Consider the following 19,657-nt stretch of genomic DNA (forward strand, 5'->3'; position numbering starts at 1 on the left):
CCCCAATGGAATAATTCCTCTCCGCTGGTGTGAAGGTCTTGGAGAAGAAGAAGCATGGATGCTTCCGACCTTGAGCATCCTTTTGGAAAAGGACTGCTCCAGCACCAACGGATGAGGCATCCACCTCCAAGATAAATGGCTTATCAACATCGGGGCGATGTAGGATGGGAGCGCTAGCGAAGTGTGACTTGATCGAGAGAAAGGATCTGGAGACCTCCTCTGACCACAACTTGGGATTTGCTCCCTTCTTGGTGAGGGCAACCAAGGGAGCTACCAAAGTTGAGAAGTGTGGGATGAACTGGCGATAATAATTAATGAACCCCATAAAGCGCTGCACCGCTTTAAGAGAATTGGGTTCCTGCCAGTCCATTACAGCCTGTAACTTGGCAGGATCCATAGCCAAACCCTGGGCAGAGATGATATAACCAAGGAAAGGCCAGGACTCCTGCTCAAACACACACTTCTCCAACCTGGCGTAGAGGGAGTTTGCCCGAAAGAGGTCGAAGACTTTGCGAACATCTCTCCGATGGGAGTCAATATCTGGAGAGAAGATGAGAATATCATCCAGATAGACTACGACCGAGGTGGTGAGCATATCCCGGAAGATGTCGTTCACAAAGTCTTGGAAAACGGCTGGGGCATTACAGAGCCCAAAGGGCATCACCAGATATTCATAGTACCCATCCCTGGTGTTAAAAGCCGTCTTCTATTCATCCCCCTCACGGATGCGAAACAGGTTGTAGGCACCCCGCAGATCTAACTTCGTAAATACCCTTGCTCACCGTAGCCTATCAAACAGCTCAGATATCAGGGGTAATGGGTACTTGTTCTTAACGGTGATGGCGTTAAGACCCCTGTAGTCTATGCATGGACGTAAGTCTCCAGTCTTCTTCTGTACGAAGAAGAACCCAGCCCCTGCCGGTGACACTGACTTCCTAATGAATCCTCTTGCCAGATTCTCTTGGGTGTACTGAGACATTGCCTCCGTCTCCGGGAGAGATAACGGATAGACTCAACCCCGGTGAGGCTCAGCACCAGGCAAGAGGTCAATAGGACAGTCATAGGGGCGGTGAGGCGGAAGGGTCTCCGCAGCTCTTTTGGAGAACACGTCAGCATAGGGCCAATAGTGCTTGGGGAGAGAGGAAAGATCTGCGGGTACCTGTGTAGTAGCAACCTGAACGCACTCCCTCTGACATCTACCCTCGCAGGATTTACTCCATCCCAAAATTCTCCCAGAGGACCACTCAATATGAGGAGAATGGTAGCGAAGCCATGGTATCCCCAACAGGACCTCATCAATTCCCTCAGGAATGACTAATAGGGAGATTATCTCCTGATGTGATGGAGACACAGTAAGCATGAAAGGAATGGTTTGGTGGGTAATCTGTGAGGATAGTGTTGACCCATTTACCACTCGAACGGTCACAGGCTTGGCGAGCATCACCAAGGGTATTGCGTGACGCTGGGCAAAAGAGGAAGACATAAAATTACCCTCTGCCCCAGAATCCACGCATAGCTCGACCATAAGAGTGGATGGGCCTATGGTAATTGTCCCCTTGAAGGACAACTTTGAGGCAAACGTCGCCGTGTCTAGTGTACCTCCTCCAACTGCCACTAAACGCTGACGTTTCCCCGACCGCTGAGGACCCTTGGAGGCAAGATGTCCTGACTGCCGGTAAACATGACGGACCTTATGTGCACGGGCGGACTGAGACTTGGATCCCGCTCGTGTCACCTCTAAGGCCTCATGTGACTCGGACGCCTGGACTGGACATTCCAAAGGTTTGGCGAAGGTGGGAGCCAGCCGAAACCTCTGCCTACACTGGGCTTGCTCCAACCTTCGCTCGTGAAAACGAAGGTCTATGCGAGTAGATATGGCTATGAGCTCCTCCAGTGTGGCGGGAATCTCCCTAGTGGCCAAAGCGTCCTTCACATGGTCAGCCAGCCCCCTCCAAAATACGGGAATGAGGGTTTTATCTGACCATTCCAACTCAGACGCTAATGTCCGGAAGAGAACAGCAAAATGGCTGACCATGGTTGAACCCTGAGTCAAAGCCAGCAGCTGGAGCGCTGTATCATGGGTGACTTGAGGTCCTAAAAAGACCTGTTTCAGAGAGTCCAGAAACCGAGGAACACTCCGCACCACATGATCGTTGCGCTCCCACAGCGGCGTAGCCCACTCCAACGCTCTGTCCGACAAGAGGGAGATTATGAATCCCACCTTTGCCCGCTCAGTAGGGAAACGTGCAGCCAGGAGCTCGAGGTGTATACCACATTGGCTCACGAAACCCCTACAGGACTTACTGTCCCCAGAGTATCTCTCAGGCAAAGGAAGGTGAGATAGGGTCGGAACAGAGGTGGCAGTGGGTAAAGCTGCTACAGCCACGCTAGCAGCCTGAACAGCTATTGCGGTAACATCCACCGCCGAGGTTGCACGCTCAAGAGACGCCAACCGGCCCTCCAGCAGCTGGATGTACCCCTGCAATCGCTGTTCATCCACCATTACTTAGCCAGATCCTGGCACTAGTATTCTGTTAGGGTTGGCGGAATGCACCAAATATATAGTTTATTAGTTGGAATTGGTGCGTTCGCAACCCGGGATCCACCATGCAGGAAAGTACCTGCTGCTAAGTAAGACGGACTATATGGCGGTACTATAAGTATACATACAAGGGTTAACTTCACCCTGCGTGAAGGAAGCGATCCTGTTGCGTCACAGGACCGCGGTATCGCACATAGAGCGCGAGCAATAAGTCAGCGAACACAACCCCAACTAGGATTGAAGTCCGATTAGACCACTGCTGGCACAACACCGCAACTGGGTGTGTAAGGAAACTATCGAAATAGTAAATAAAGGCACGAGAGTGCGTGCGGTGCCGCACAAACGGACGACGCTAACCACCCAGGCTTGGGTAAGGAAAGCGCACGGCGCCGTACAGGCGGTCACAGCAACTAGACGCTGTTATGTGTGTTTTGTGCTGATGGCTAGTCGGGCGCTAGATAGCTACCATCATCCGCAAACAGTCAACAACACTAGGGAGGGATATTAGGAGCTTTCATCCTTCGACATACATCCATCTACACACACACATATTTTCAAGACAATACTAGCGCATGGCCGTGCGGTCATGCGCAGTTTATATAGTTGCAGCACAGGAAGCTGCTACTGAAGTTTTTGCCCTTTCAGGACCTTCCAGAAGGACCAATGGAAAGTGCTGCAGTACCTGAGCATGTTTTGCCCTTTCAGGACCTTCCAGGAGGACCAATGGAATGTACTGCAGCACCTGAGCATGTGAGCGAACATGTGGCCCTCGACCTCCAATGGGAGACCCTGCCCTGGGCATGCTCAGTGTGAGTAAACAAGGACTTAGTCCCAGAGAGGCTTGCTCGCCGCAGATCAGTGCAGGGTACCATAGGAAAGCCAGAAAAGGCAGTAGTGACCCTATGCACCGAATCAGCCTCAGCGAGACGCTGGGAGCGACATCTCCGCTGAGCAGAGCCCACTGCGGCCGATACCGAATGGGAGACCGCAGCAGACGCGGATCGAGATTCCCCCTGTGCAGCAGAGGAAACTCGACTCCTAACAATATATATATATATATATATATATATATAAAGTGTCCTTCTCACACCCAATGGAGGTGGTCTTTGTTGTCGGTTCTCATTCTCGGGTCCTCTACCAGAGGCCTGTGAGTTTGAGTGTTCTGCGCAGGATCTTAGTTTTTCCCAGCACTGCGCTTTTCTGGACAGAGTTCAGATGTTGCTCCTCGGACCTGTTGTGGCCATTTTCCTAACTTATGGGTCTCCGCTCCAAGTGCTCCTATCAGCACTGGAATAACTGTTGCCTTCACCTTTCACATCTTCTCCAGTTCTCCTTTGAGGCACCGATATTTCTCCAGCTTCTCATATTCCTTCTTTTTGAGGTTGCTGTCACTTGGCACGGCCACATCTATTAACATTGCTGTCTTCTGATTCTTGTCTATTATCACAATGTTTGGTAGGGTAGCCAACACCTGCTTTTCCAAATTGGATCTTGAAGACCCATGGGATTTTAGCCCTTTCATTGTCTACCACTTTCTCTGGGATCTCCCACCTTTACTTAGGGGGACCTAGCCCATATGCTGTGCAGATGTTCCTGTTTACAATTCCCACTACTTGGATTGTGGCGTTCGGTATACGCTGTTCCTGCTTCATTTTGCATCCTGCCACTATAAGTTGGACGGTTTCTGAGGTTTCTGAGGTCTGCACCTTGGGTCTTGTCTTGTGTGGTAGATTCCTGTGTGGATCTGGTACTTAGTGCTTGCTCTTGTACTGCTATGATTAGTGCCTCTGTGCTGTCTTGGAGTCCAGCTTTCTCCAGCCATTGGTAGGATTTCTCCATGTCAGCGACCTCCATTATCTGTCAATGGTACATCCCATGTAGCGGTTTGTCTTGGCATGGTGCTTCATATTCCTGTTCTTCCTTCCAGATCTGTTGTTGTTGCTGCCTTAGGCTTTCTCTCAGCATCTAATTTTTTGGTGCCATTCTTCTGATCTATTCCTGGATACTCCTTGTTTCATCTGTGATGGTGGCTTGGATGCTTATCAAGCCTCAACCACCCTCCTTTCTGTTGGTATACAATCTTTGGGTGCTAGACTTAGACCTCCATGTATTGTGAGGAGCTTTTGTGTCTTCACATCCGCAGCTTCTACCTCTTCATTTGGCCAATACACTATTCCAGCAGGGTATCTGATTACTGGCAGGGCATATGTATTGATGGCATGGATTTTATTCTTCCCATTGAGCTGGCTCTTCAGGACCTGTCTTACCCTTTGATAGAATTTGGATGTTGCTCCTTTCCATTCCTCCTCATCATGGTTACCGTCTCCCTGTGGGATGCCGAGGTACTTGTAGCATGTCTGTACATCTGCTTGTGCCCTCCTGGTAATTCCACTCCATCAGTTTTGTCTACCTTGCCTCTCTTTATTACCAACCGGCTGCACTTCTCCAGTCTGGAGGACATCTCGATGTCTGCACTGTAGATCCTTGTCAAGTGGATCACTGAATTAAAGTCTCGTTTGTTTTTCACATACAGCTTGATGTCATCCAAATAGACGAGGTGACTGATGGTGCTTCCACTCTTGAACTTGTATCCATAGCCCGACTCTGTAATTATCTGACTGAGGAGATTCAAACCTATGCAGAACAGAAATGGGGACAGTGTATCACCTTGGTATATGCTGCATTTGAAGGTCACTTGTGCTAGTTGTCTTGAGTTGATTTCCAATGTTGTTCTTCATAGCCCCATTGAGTTTCTGAGAAAGGTTCTTAATTTCCTATTGACATTGTAGAGAACCAAGCATTCACAGATCCATGTGTGTGGCATTGAGTCATAGGCTTTCCTCCCGTGTCGGTCCCAATGCCTTTCTGAGCTTGATTCATGTACTGGTTCATATGGTTCTGTAGCTTGGTGGCTATGATGCAGGCATGACAGGAGTATCCATGTTGTTGTAAGGCAGGTTATTGGGCAGTAATTGAATGGAACTATTCCTTTGAGAGGATTCTTCATGATCAGCAATGTACTTCCTTGTGTTAGCCAAGCTGGGTGGTGGCCTGCTTCATTTGCTTTGCCATTCGTTCATGTACTGCTGTTAATTTCTTTAGCCAGTAGGTGTGGATCATGTCTGGTCCAGCTCTTCATGTTTTTGACCCACTGTTGGATGTCTGCTTCTGTAATGGTAACTGGTTCTTTCTCCAGGTGGTTGCTGTGTTTCATTTTCAGATCTTGCAGCCACTTACTCAGACCTTGTATTAGTCCCATTGCTCCCATGGTAATGTCTCCATACAGTGTTCATTCTGTGCCACCTCAAATTACCATATAAACCTCTAGTTTCTTTGTATGAGAAGTTGTCGAGCAGTACGTGCAGCGCCCCAGAGACCTGGTCGTTGCAGTATGGCCCCAAGGCGAGTAGCGGTATGTCCGATGGCACTAAGGAGTTCTCCTGACCAGGTATCACCAGAACACATTACACTTCACACTCCGGCCACTAGGGGGAGAAAAAGGCTTTATTTATTGGGCCACTCCTCACGCTGGTAAAACTAGGGGCTGGGGAGGAAGTTAGTCAGAAGCTGACTGGGTTGGAACCAGGCAACATCCCGTGGCAGGGGGTGTTGCAGGGAGAAGGCACAGGGGGGTCCCTGTCAGGCGTGGGAACCTGGCAGGTGCCTAGCAAACAGAAGAGAACGTTACGGAACCGCGCCTGCACACCTTGCGGCAGTATCCTAAGAGAGAGACACGAGGGGAAGAATATTGTGGAATAGTGTAAACGAGATCAGCACAAAGGAGAGCCAGTAAGAGTCGTGCCGAGAGAGGAAGGCAACATCTTACTGAGGCGCGTAGTCGGTGGCCGGATCACCGTAGATCACCGTAGGAGTAACTGACTTCAGGCCTTACTTCAAATTCCGCTGGACAGTTGATTATAGGTTGGCTGTCTACCTTTTACACCTACGAAGACATAGGGGGCAACATTGGGAGAGGGGCGTCTCTAGGGTCCCGGAAGACCTCCAAGCCTTCCCGTCAAACGGGTGGCGTCCTAGCCATAACATATCTGGGGGACTTTAGAAACTAGCAACATCTGGAACCAAAGAACGAGAGAGAGAGAGAGAGAAAGCTGTAGAGAACGAACGAAGGAGAACAGCAGTTGTGAGGACTATTCCGAATGCTCAGCAGGGTAGGACTACAACACACAGGCACTATTGGTAGGCAACGATTTCCATCTGCGAGGGAAACTCTGGATGTGCCCATTGGACCGGCCGGTCTCTGATAGCCCGGTTGAACGTGCTCTGGACTGAGTGTACTGAAGCCTTCAGTAAAAGGTAAAGAGACTGCAACCCTGTGTCCTCGCTATTGCCTGCACCTCACACCATCTCCATCCACACTACTGGGAAGCCCTGGGGATTTACTTCACCTGTGGGAAGGTATACCATCCGGCTGCTATCCCATCACCCCAGTGGACCCCACAGCAACGTCGGTCACCCTGACCGAACACCACAGGTGGCGTCACGAACTACTGACAGACTGTACTACCATTTTCATTGGACGCCCCTTAGCAGGGTCACGACCGGGTCCAGCCTCCGTGACAACCGCAGAACCGAAGGAGAAGGGACCGGTACCGAGTGACTTGTGGCCCTGTGTCTGGGGGGCGCTCCAACTTGGCATCACGAAGAGGATCGTACTTAAGCCGGAAGAATTGGGTCATGTGTGCCTTGGAATTGTGATTGAAACGTGTTTGAACTGTGATTTATTGCAAGGACTGTGTATTGCTGATTGTCGCATGATTCCCGCCAAAACCGCCGCCATTGCCGCGCCACGAGGAGTGCAGGAGAAGAAGAAGGGCGTGGAAGTGGGCGTGGACAAGCTGAAGAGCGCGAACGACAATGGCCGCCCAGTCTAAATATTTCTGTGCCTTGAGGACGTGTCCGTCAGCGGCCGAGATCCACCTTCTGATCCTCAGTGGAGGGCGGAGACAAAGAAAACGAAACCGCCCACGGAGGAGAGAGCGGGAAAAGGACAAGGAGGGAGAAGAACTGAACCACGTGGGAGACGCCAAGGCCAGCCGACCGGGATCGGAGCGTGGGGTCGGAGCAGAGGACTCCCCCAGCTACTCAGAGAGATACCGCGGCCAGGCGTCACCTGGTGGCCCCGACTTCCTGCAGGCTGGAGTGGACGAGCTCAGCGATCGACTCCGGCGGACGCAGCAGAGCACTGAGGCCGGGTGGAAGGAGATCGTCGCCGGGGGCCTCACCAGACATCTGTCGGCAGCCTCGTGTGGTCCGGAGCGAGAAAGAAGTTCCAGCGCTCCGAAGCCAGAAAGCAAGGTCCTGCCGGAAAGCGAGCTACTGCAAACAGAGATGGCAAATCCGCAGCGCAAGGCCCCGCAGTCAGCGTTCCAGATCCCAGCGGAGACGGAGCAGGCCGACCCCGAGGACACCGTGGTGGCAGGTAAGAACGCTGACCCTGCCCCAGTGACAGAAGACCTACTGATAAGCTACGTAGCAGCGCCACCTGCTGCCATGACTAAGAATAACTCTGAACTGACAAATCCTAATACTACTACCACAGTGGGCATTATTGCCGCTACTGAACCTACTACCAAAACTGACATTCGAACCCAGATTATACCTGAAAAACTGATTAGGGACATTGATACCGCATCGGATGAGAAAAGAGATATGCAAAGCTATAAGACCCCCATCTGGAGTGAGGGAGCCCCTTATGTGGCACCTGGTAGCCGCCAGTATCCAGCTGGGCTACCCCCTGAGATACAGCACTAAACCTCGAAACCCCAACAAATGTACATAGTTATTTAACTGTTTCCTGTTTTGCTGATTTAAACCCGACCAGGGTTATTTCTTAAAGGGGTCCCTTTGTTTACCCGGGATCCCTTTCTTTTTGTTTGTTCATCATTGTTTTAAAGACTGCCGAATCATGGACGGTGAATGATTCACAAACTGGCTTTGTAAATAGTTGCACCTTCTTAAAGGTGCCTCCTACTGGTTTTATAAGTCGAGAAAGACTTTGTGAAGACTTTGCGAAGACTTGCTGCAGAAGGACTTGCTTGCCGTGAACTTGCTTGCTGGAAAGAGAATCTGCACCAGAGACTTGGGTCCCTCTTAAAGGGAATGTTTGATGATAACTTTGATAAATGTTGAAACGTTAATAATGTTGAGGAATTTAGATAGTTTAATAATGTTAATAAAGATTGAGGACAGGAAAGTTTGAAGTGAACCCGTAGTGGTTAAAGATAGAGTCCTCCTGAGAAGATGTAGAAAGATGGTCGGCGCAATGGCAGTAGGCTCAGCCAAGGAGCTAGGCGGTCCTGCATTGGTGAAGTGAGAACGGAAAAGAAAGTTGAGTTGTTGTAGTACTTGATAGTAGGCCTTTAGTGGGTTCAGCTTATACGCCCTTAAAGGAAGAGTTAGTTTAATGTTCAAAAAATTTGCACTTACTAGAATACCCGGCTGGGTACAGATAGTTATTTATAGTCTAAATGTTATTTAAAAATATTTAATCTTGTTATTGTTTGTAACGTTCAAGTGTCCTTACCTCCCATAAAGGGAAGCACCTTTTCTATTTACTTGTTCTTAGCATTCAAAATTTTGTATGTCTTTCACTGAATTATATTGTTGTTCTTCTTACCAGTCCAGGAGTACTGGATTTAACCGGGGGGGGGAGTGCAGCGCCCCAGAGACCTGGTCGTTGCAGTATGGCCCCAAGGCGAGTAGCGGTACGTCCGATGGCACTAAGGAGTTCTCCTGACCAGGTATCACCAGAACACATTACACTTCACACTCCGGCCACTAGGGGAAGAAAAAGGTTTTATTTATTGGGCCACTCCTCACGCTGGTAAAACTAGGGGCTGGGGAGGAAGTTAGTCAGAAGCTGACTGGGTTGGAACCAGGCAACATCCCGTGGCAGGGGGTGTTGCAGGGAGAAGGCACAGGGGGGTCCCTGTCAGGCGTGGGAACCTGGCAGGTGCCTAGCGAACAGAAGAGAATGTTACGGAACTGCGCCTGCACAGATTGCGGCGATATCCTAAGAGAGACACACGAGGGGAAGAATATTGTGGAACAGTGTAAACGAGATCAGCACAAAGGAGAGCCAGTAAGAGTCGTGCCGAGAGAGGAAGGCAACATCTTACTGAGGCGCGTAGTCGGTGGCCGGATCACCGTAGGAGTAACTGACTTCAGGCCTTACTTCAAATTCCGCTGGACAGTTGATTATAGGTTGGCTGTCTACCTTTTACACCTACGAAGACATAGGGGGCAACATTGGGAGAGGGACGTCTCTAGGGTCCCGGAAGACCTCCAAGCCTTCCCGTCAAATGGGTGGCGTCCTAGCCATAACATATCTGGGGGACGTTAGAAACTAGCAACATCTGGAACCAAAGAGCGAGAGAGAGAGAGAGAAAGCTGTAGAGAACGAACGAGAACAGCAGTTGTGAGGACTATTCCGAATGCTCAGCAGGGTAGGACTACAACACACAGGCGCTATTGGTAGGCAACGATTTCCATCTGCGAGGGAAACTCTGGATGTGCCCATCGGACCGGCCGGTCTCTGATAGCCCGGTTGAACGTGCTCTGGACTGAGTGTACTGAAGCCTTCAGTAAAAGGTAAAGAGACAGCAACCCTGTGTCCTCGTTATTGCCTGCACCTCACACCATCTCCATCCACACTACTGGGAAGCCCTGGGGATTTACTTCACCTGTGGGAAGGTATACCATCCGGCTGCTATCCCATCACCCTAGTGGACCCCACAGCAGCGTCGGTCACCCTTACCGAACACCACAGGTGGCGTCACGAACTACTGACAGACTGTACTACCATTTTCATTGGACGCCCCTTAGCAGAGTCACGACCGGGTCCAGCCACCGTGACAACCGCAGAACCGAAGGAGAAGGGACCGGTACCGAGTGACTTGTGGCCCTGTGTCTGGGGGCGCTCCATACACATACGTCAGTCGGCTGTGCCCCACCTCCCCCCATTCCCTTTGGCGTCATTTCATTTGCCTACTGCCGACTTCCGGTACCTCCTGTGTGCACATGCATCGCAATATGCCATGAACTTCCTGTCATTGGTCTACGCTGGACATTTAAACTCCCTTCCTCTAGATGATGCCACCCCTTCACAAAGGCAATGCTGAAACACACGTCGATGCAGGCGCATCTTGTCCCTTGGAGTCTCTATTGCTGGTACCACTAAGGTCATATGCCCTTATAACCCTGTGCATTCAATTGTGACATCAACTAAAATGCTACTATTATGTGCTATTTTTTTCTTGTTGCATGTTCACCTTACCCCTTGCTTCGATTAATTAAGGCTATTTCTTTTTAGACTTTGTACTTATTTTGACTTCTTCTTGTTGGCGTCTTGGTGTTTTCACTGATAGATCTTGTCTGCATCACAGTCTGGAAAAATATACGAACTCACTGTCTATTATTTAGACATTATTCATACTGTATGTACCTATTCATATTTACTGCATAATAATAGTGCATGAGCATTTTACATTGCCTCTTGCCTTGATTTTTCAAATTTAATGAATGCAAACAAGATAGATCACATTTCAATTAGATCTTTAGAACCTTAGAGGGGTTGTCCACTACTTGGACAACATTTACTGAAATGTTATATTCACCAGTGTCAAAAAAACAGATACTCACCTCTCGCACTGGCACCATTCCAGGGATATTACATTGTTATGCCGGGGGACAACTGCAGCCGATCAGTGGCAGCTAACAAGCTTCAGTTCTCACATTTCCCTTGGACATCTAAGCTTGATCCAAGGGAAGTATGAGTGAAGCAATGCATTAGCAGCTTGCTGATTGGCTGCAGCATTCACTTTGCATAATAATGTCTCAAATGCGACAGTGTGACAGTGTATTTTACACAGGGGAATACATTATATACAGTGGGGAAAATAAGTATTTGATACATTTTTCCAACCTACAAAAAATTAGGAGGTCTGTAATATTTATCGTAGGTACAATTCAACCGTGAGTGACAGAATTTTAAAATGAATCCAGAAAATCACATTGTATGATTTTTATGTAATTAAGTTGCATTTTACTGCATGAAATAAGTATTTGATGCAATAGAAAAACAGAACTTAATATTTGATACGGAAACCTTTGCTTGCAATTACAGATGTTTCCTGTAGTTCTCGACTAAGCCTGCACACACTGCAGCAGGGATTTTGGCCCACTCCTCCATACAGATCTTCTCCAGATCTTTCAGGTTTCGATGCTGTTGCTGGGTACATTGAGTTTCACCTCCCTCCAAAGATTTTCCATTGTGTTCAGGTCTGGAGACTGGCTAGGCTGCTCCAGGACCTTGAAATGCTTCTTACAGAGCCACTCCTTAGTTGCCCTGGCTGTTTGTTTTGGGTCATTGTCATGCTGGAAGACCCAGCCACAATCCATCTTCAATGGTCTTACTGAGGGAAGGAGGTTGTTGGCCAAAATCTTGTGATACATGACCCCATCAAATCCTCCCTCCAATACGGTGCAGTCATCCTGTCCCCTTTGCAGAAAAGTACCCCCAAAGTATGATGTTTCCCCCACCATGCTTCACATGTGGGATAGTGTTCTAGGGATGCACTCATAATTCTTCTTCCTCCAAACACGGCCAATGGAGTTGATATCTAAAAGTTCTATGTTTGTCTCATCTGACACATGACCTTTTCCAATGCCTTCTCTGGATCATCTAGATGGTCATTGGTGAACTTCAAATGGGCCTGGACATGTGCCAGCGTGAGCAGGGGGACCTTGTGTGCTCTGTGGGATTTTAATCCATAACAGTGTAGTGTGTTACTAATGGTAATGCTTGAGACTGTGGTCCCAACTCTGTTAAGTTCCTGGTTCTCCCATGCAGTTTCGGGCTAATTCCTGACCTTTCTCAGAATCATCTTTACCCCATAAGACGAGATTTTGCATGGAGCCCCGACCAAAGAAGATTGACAGTAATCTTATGCTTCTTCCATTTTCTAATTGGGCCAAGAATTGTCGCTTTCTCACCAAGCTGCAGGGCTACAATTTTGTGATCCTACAAAAATCCATGGGGTAAGAAGTCCAATATACTCATATTAAAAGTTAAATAATTTTATTAATAATCACACAAACAAAGGAGTAACTACAGACTAACAACACAAAATCCAGTAATGATGCTTGTACAGAGGGCACAGACAACTGTAATAACACCAAGGGTATATAGAGCGAATAACCCCGTACTGAATATGGTACAACATATAACGGAAAAGTGCTTAGTGCAATGTAAGGTGCCAAAAAAGTATGAGGCTGAATCCCTATCTGAGGTAAATAACTCTGTATACGCTGTGTCACCTACAGGGCCAGAAGGTAAACAAATGTGCAAAGTGCACCGCTCATCTTACCCATGTGCCAGTGCCTGTCTCTTCAGCAGCCCCGACGCGCGTTTCGCATTTGGCTTCCTCGGGGGGCTGTCAATTTTGTTCCTGTGTCCTTAGACAGCTCTTTGGTCTTGGCCATGATGGAGAGGTTGGAGTGTGATTGAGTGTGTGGACAGGTGTCTTTTATACAGGTAACGAGTTCACACAGGTGCAATTATTACCGGTAATGAGTGCAGAGTAGGAGGGATTCTTAATGGAAACTAACAGGTCTGTGAGAGCCAGAATTCTTGCTGGTTGGTCGGTGATCAAATACTTATTTCATGCAAAAAAATGCAATTTAATTATTTAAGACATCATGCAATGTGATTTTCTGGCTTTTATTTTTAGATTGTATCTCTCACAGTTGAAGTGTACCTATGATAAAAGTTACAGACCTATCCATTCTTTGCAGGTGGGAAAGCTTGCAAAATCGGCAGTGTATCAAATACTTATTTTCCCCACTGTAACTACCGTATATCTTGAAAAGCTGTGATGAGGCCACATTTCCTAATGCAATGACTTTATGAGGTATTATGGGGCTTGGAGTCAATAGAGCTATTGCCTGCCCTCAAAATTTCCACAATCAAGATGGCAGACAGAGACTGAATTTTTCTCTTCTAAAAAGCAAAAATGAGAAGATATAGGGAAACAAAAGAGCACTGTTATATGTATGAGGTTGTTTTGGGATGCATTCATGTACTTATTAGAGTTTCTTTTTACGAATAAACTTTTACCCCCATAGATATAGGATTTACCAATGGTGAGAGCTGGAAGAATCGCCGGCGATTTGCTTTGCTGACACTGAGAAACTTTGGAATGGGGAAAAAGAGCATCGAAGAGAGGATCCTGGAGGAGGTGCAATTCCTCATCAAAGAGTTTGAGAACACAAAGCGTAAGATCATAGACACATTTGGAATGTACAGTACAGACCAAAAGTTTGGACACACCTTCTCATTTAAAGATTTTTCTGTATTTTCACGACTATGAAAATTGTACATTCACACTGAAGGCATCAAAAATATGAATTAACACATGTGGAATAATATATTTAACAAAAAAAGTGTGAAACAACTGAAATTATGTCTTATATTCTAGGTTCTTCAAAGTAGCCACCTTTTGCTTTGATGACAGCTTTGCACACTCTTGGCATTCTCTTGATGAGCTTCAAGAGGCAGTCACCGGGAATGATTTTCACTTCACAGGTGTGCCCTGTCAGGTTAAATAAGTGGGATTTCTTGCCTTTTAAATGGTGATGCGACCATCAGTTGTGTTGTGCAGAAGTCTGGTGGATACACAGCTGATAGTCATACTGAATAGACTGAAGAATTTATATTATGGCAAGAAAAAAAGCAGCTAAGTAAAGAAAAACGAGTGGCCATCATTACTTTAACAAATGAAGGTCAGTCAGTCCGAAGGTCAGTCAGTCCGAAAAATTGGGAAAACTTTGAAAGTGTCCCCAAGTTGCATTGGCAAAAACCATCAAGCACTACAAAGAAACTGGCTCACATGAGGACCACCGCCCCAGGAAAGGAAGACCAAGAGTCACCTCTGCTTCTGAGGATAAGTTTATCCGAGTCACCGGCCTCAGATATCGCAGGTTAACAGCAGCTCAGATTAGAGACCAGGTCAATGCCACACAGAGTTCTAGCAGCAGACACATCTCTACAACAACTGTTAAGAGGAGACTTTGTGCAGCAGGCCTTCATGGTAAAATAGCTGCTAGGAAACCACTGCTAAGGACAGGCAACAAGCAGAAGAGACTTGTTTGTTTGGGCTAAAGAACACAAGGAATGGACATTAGACCAGTGTAAATCTGTGCTTTGGTCTGATGAGACCAAATTTGAGATCTTTGGTTCCAACCACTGTGTCCTTGTGCGATGCAGAAAAGGTGAACGGATGGACTCTACATGCCTGGTTCCCACTGTGAAGCATGGAGGAGGAAATGTGATGGTGTGGGGGTGCTTTGCTGGTGACACTGTTGGGGATTTATTCAAAATTGAAGGCATACTGAACCAGCATGGCTACCACAGCATCTTGCAGCAGCATACTATTCCATCCGGTTTGCGTTTAGTTGGACCATCATTTATTTTTCAACAGGACAATGACCCCAAATACACCTGCAGGGTGTGTAAGGGCTATTTGACCAAGAAGGAGAGTGATGGGGTGCTACGCCAGATGAGCTTGGCCTGAACCCAATCAAGATGGTTTGGGGTGAGCTGGACCGCAGAGTGAAGGAAAAAGGGCCAACAAGTGATAAGCATCTCTGGGAACTCCTTCAAGATTGTTGGAATACCATTCCTGGTGACTTACCTCTTGAAGCTCATCAAGAGAATGCCAAGAGTGTACAAAACAGTCATCAAAGCAAAAGGTGGCTACTTTGAAGAACCTAGAATATATGACATAATTTCAGTTGTTTCACACTTTTTTGTTAAATATATAATTCTGCATGTGATAATTCATAGTTTTGATGCCTTCAGTGTGAATGTACAATTTTCATAAGTCATGAAAATACAAAAAAATCTTTGAATGAGGTGTGTCCAAACTTTTGGTCTGTACTGTATGTTAGTGTTTTTTGTGCTCATGTTCCAAAATAGATGACAATTTCATGACTTTTGTCAAGTAGTGCTTTTCAGCCTCCCCAAAAATTGAAGCAGCATAATTTGAATTGAGCCCACATTTTAAATATGGTCTCAAATGTCATGGGGATACAATTCTGTGGGTGTATTGACTAATCTGTTTTTTGATACTTGTACTTTTTTGTAGTTGGGTATCTATCAAATTTTAAACAATAGAGTTCCCGCAGCCAGACTTGGCACTAGCCAACTCTGCTTGGCAAGTCCCAGGAAACACCCTGGTTTCACCCTTCCATCCCAGTAAAGGGATCTGTCCTTCATTGCAGAGACTCCTAGGCTGCATCCACGGAGTGACTACTGGCCGGTGGAGCAAGCTGGTATTAGAATGCTATACAGGACAGGTCAGAGTCAGAGATAGGGACAATGACAACATCTATAGAAAGGGGCCGGATAAAAAAAGAAAGCTGAGGGAAGTCCAGGGATGAGGCAGAGATGCAAGGGTAGTAGTATCAAACAGTCACTATCTGGTTGGATGGCAATTACATTTCCCAGCATAAGATAGCAGGACATGATACCCTCACCCTTGCTATCAATGCCAACCACAAAGTCAGAGCTGCAGAGCCAGACAATGATGACAGAGGGCAATAGAGCAGGATCAGGTAAATGAGGACTAAAGGTTTATTTGAAGCCATCAGACACATGGTTTTGTTCCCAGTACTGTAAATCCCAAGAGTAAGCTTTGTACAGACACAGAGCCATCAAGTAATGCTGGGAGATTTGCACTCCGAAGCCTGCAGAATTATAAACGCAGCTCGGACTGTAATACAAGCTGAAATTCTAGATCAGTACAAGATAACTAATGCAACGTATGTATGAAATGGCCTAACATTTCATATAGATTTGATCTACTGTATATGTAAACCATAAAATGCAAATTTACACTTTGTTTAATTAATATAATGTAATGTCTTTTGTGCCTTTTGTTGCTTAGAATCTCCAGTGGATCTTACAATATTCTTAGCTCGGGCAGTCTCCAATGTGATCTGCTCCATAATCTATGGGAATCGCTTTGATTACGAGGATAAGAGACTGTTAGCAATCACTGCCAGTATCTACAACAACTTCTGTGTCATGAGCAGCACGTGGGGGACTGTGAGTATAAAAATATAATATGCAGTACAATGTTTATAGTGATGGCTCCAGCCTTATAATTTGGCATCCAACTGAGGCAATTACAAGGCTCGGAGTCTAAATGGCAGAAGAGGCACAGTTCTGTTTAAAGGGTTAATCCTATCTACTTACTCCCACTTCAAGTGATAGATTAAGCAAAAATGATAAACTCATGGATGCCAATGATGTCACAAGTAGTGTTGAGCATTCCGATACCGCAAGTATCGGGTATCGGCCGATACTTGCGGTATCGGAATTCCGATACCGAGATCCGATACTTTTGTGGTATCGGGTATCGGTATCGGATACATAGAGATGTGTAAAATGAAGAATTAAAATAAAAAATATTGATATATTTACCTCTCCGGCGGCCCCTGGTGAGTCCGCGGGTAACCGGCAGGCTTCGTTGTTCAAAATCAGCACTTTTAGGACCTGAGAATCACGTCCCGGCTTCTGATTGGTCGCGGGCCGCCCATGTGACCGCCACGCGACCAATCACAAGCCGCGACGTCACCGCAAGCTATTAGCGCGCTCATTTTTGAAAAATGAGCGCGTTAATGGCTTTCAAAGACGTAGCGGGTTGTGATTAGTCGCGTGGCCGCGACCAATCACTAGCCGCGACGTCACCGCAAGCTATTAACGCGCTCATTTTTAAAAATGAGCGCGTTAATGGCTTTCAAAGACGTAGCGGGTTGTGATTGGTCGCGGCCGCGACCAATCACAAGCCGCGACGTCACCGCAAGCTATTGACGCGCTCATTTTTAAAAATGAGCGCGTTAATGGCTTTGAAAGACATAGCGGCTTGTGATTGGTCGCGTGGCCGCGACCAATCACAAGCCGCGACGTCACCGCAAGCTATTGACGCGCTCATTTTTAAAAATGAGCGCGTTAATGGCTTTGAAAGACATAGCGGCTTGTGATTGGTCGCGTGGCCGCGACCAATCACAAGCCGCGACGTCACCGCAAGCTATTGACGCGCTCATTTTTAAAAATGAGCGCGTTAATGGCTTTGAAAGACATAGCGGCTTGTGATTGGTCGCGTGGCCGCGACCAATCACAACCCGCTACGTCACCGCAAGCTATTGACGCGCTCATTTTTAAAAATGAGCGCGTTAATGGCTTTGAAAGACATAGCGGCTTGTGATTGGTCGCGTGGCCGCGACCAATCACAAGCCGCGACGTCACCGCAAGCTATTGACGCGCTCATTTTTAAAAATGAGCGCGTTAATGGCTTTGAAAGACATAGCGGCTTGTGATTGGTCGCGTGGCCGCGACCAATCACAACCCGCTACGTCTTTGAAAGCCATTAACGCGCTCATTTTTAAAAATGAGCACGTCAATAGCTTGCGGTGACGTCGCGGCTTGTGATTGGTCGCGGCCACGCGACCAATCACAAGCCGCTATGTCTTTCAAAGCCATTAACGCGCTCATTTTTAAAAATGAGCGCGTCAATAGCTTGCGGTGACGTCGCGGCTTGTGATTGGTCGCGGCCACGCGACCAATCACAAGCCGCTATGTCTTTCAAAGCCATTAACGCGCTCATTTTTAAAAATGAGCGCGCTAATAGCTTGCGGTGACATCGCGGCTTGTGATTGGTCGCGTGGCGGTCACATGGGCGGCCCGCGACCAATCAGAAGCCGGGACGTGATTCTCAGGTCCTAAAAGCGCTGATTTTGAACAAGGAAGCCTGCCGGTTACCCGCGCTGAGTTCAGGGGCCGCCGGAGAGGTAAATATATCAATATTTTTTATTTTTATTCTTTATTTTACACCTCCCTATGGATCCCAGGGCCTGAAGGAGAGTTTCCTCTCCTTCAGACCCTGGGAACCATGAGAATACCTTCCGATACTTGATGTCCCATTGACTTGTATTGGTATCGGATATCGGTATCGGCGATATCCGATATTTTTCGGATATCGGCCGATACTATCCGATACCGATACTTTCAAGTATCGGACGGTATCGCTCAACACTAGTCACAAGTGTTTTATTTCTAGGTACTGTTCCCTTCCTTAACGCACAAATCTATACCTGCCTCTCTGCTTCACTATTCATATCTATAGAGTGGTTCAAGGCAGGGTCATAACTACCGTGGGTGTAAGAGTTGTAGTCACTTCTCACCTCTGAAGCTCAGGAAGGTTCCAAAGATCCATTTGGCTCATACGAAAAAACCAATACCATCAAAGACCTTCGATAGTTGGGGCCCTGTTAAACATTTTGAAACTGGACCCAAGAGTTTCAACTTAAGCGACTGGTTCAAGACTTGTGCACTTGCCCTCAACCTGATCTGTAGTCCTTCAAATAGCACAGAGCAGCTAAGCTTCAACTTTCATTCAAAGGGACTTACCCACTAACAGGGCAGGATTTCAAAATCAAGGACAGCATGGATTATCAGAAAGTTGGAAAACCCCTTTGATGGAGCAAAAGGCATATCGAACACCATTATCAGATGTCTACATGTGGCACTTCGTGTTTATCTAAAATCAACACTATGTATAATGAGAACAGATATTACAAATCTGTACACGATGGATCACAGAGGGATAGCAACCCTCACTCATCTTTTCATGTGCCAATCTCAGCATGTATTCTTATATGGAAAAGCTCTATGATTAATCTTTGCTCTGAAACTCAGGTTAACATTTCCAATCATCCGGTACAGGAAGTCATGGTCCTTCCATGCCATTTTTATAGCTTGGGAATATATACAGTTAGGGCCAGAAATATTTGGACAGTGACACAAGTTTTGTTATTTTAGCTGTTTACAAAAACATGTTCAGAAATACAATTATATATATAATATGGGCTGAAAGTGCACACTCCCAGCTGCAATATGATAGTTTCCACATCCAAATCGGAGAAAGGGTTTAGGAATCATAGCTCTGTAATGCATAGCGTCCTCTTTTTCAAGGGACCAAAAGTAATTGGACAATGGACTCTAAGGGCTGCAATTAACTCTGAAGGCGTCTC

At 47.0% G+C, this 19,657-nt stretch overlaps 1 protein-coding gene across 3 annotated transcripts in view; it reads left to right on the forward strand.

The window, feature by feature from the left end:
- LOC138661800 (cytochrome P450 2F3-like) overlaps positions 1 to 19,657 on the forward strand; it is a 130,277-nt gene that overhangs the window by 72,266 nt on the left and 38,354 nt on the right. For all 3 annotated transcript variants that reach the window (XM_069746726.1, XM_069746725.1, XM_069746727.1), the window contains exons 4-5: positions 13,688 to 13,837; positions 16,510 to 16,670. In XM_069746726.1, coding sequence (XP_069602827.1) covers positions 13,688 to 13,837; positions 16,510 to 16,670 — 311 coding nt within the window. The remainder of the gene's footprint in view (positions 1 to 13,687; positions 13,838 to 16,509; positions 16,671 to 19,657) is intronic.

This window comes from Ranitomeya imitator, chromosome 2 (genome assembly GCF_032444005.1).
Source record: "Ranitomeya imitator isolate aRanImi1 chromosome 2, aRanImi1.pri, whole genome shotgun sequence".
Classification (NCBI taxonomy): Eukaryota; Metazoa; Chordata; class Amphibia; order Anura; family Dendrobatidae; genus Ranitomeya; species Ranitomeya imitator.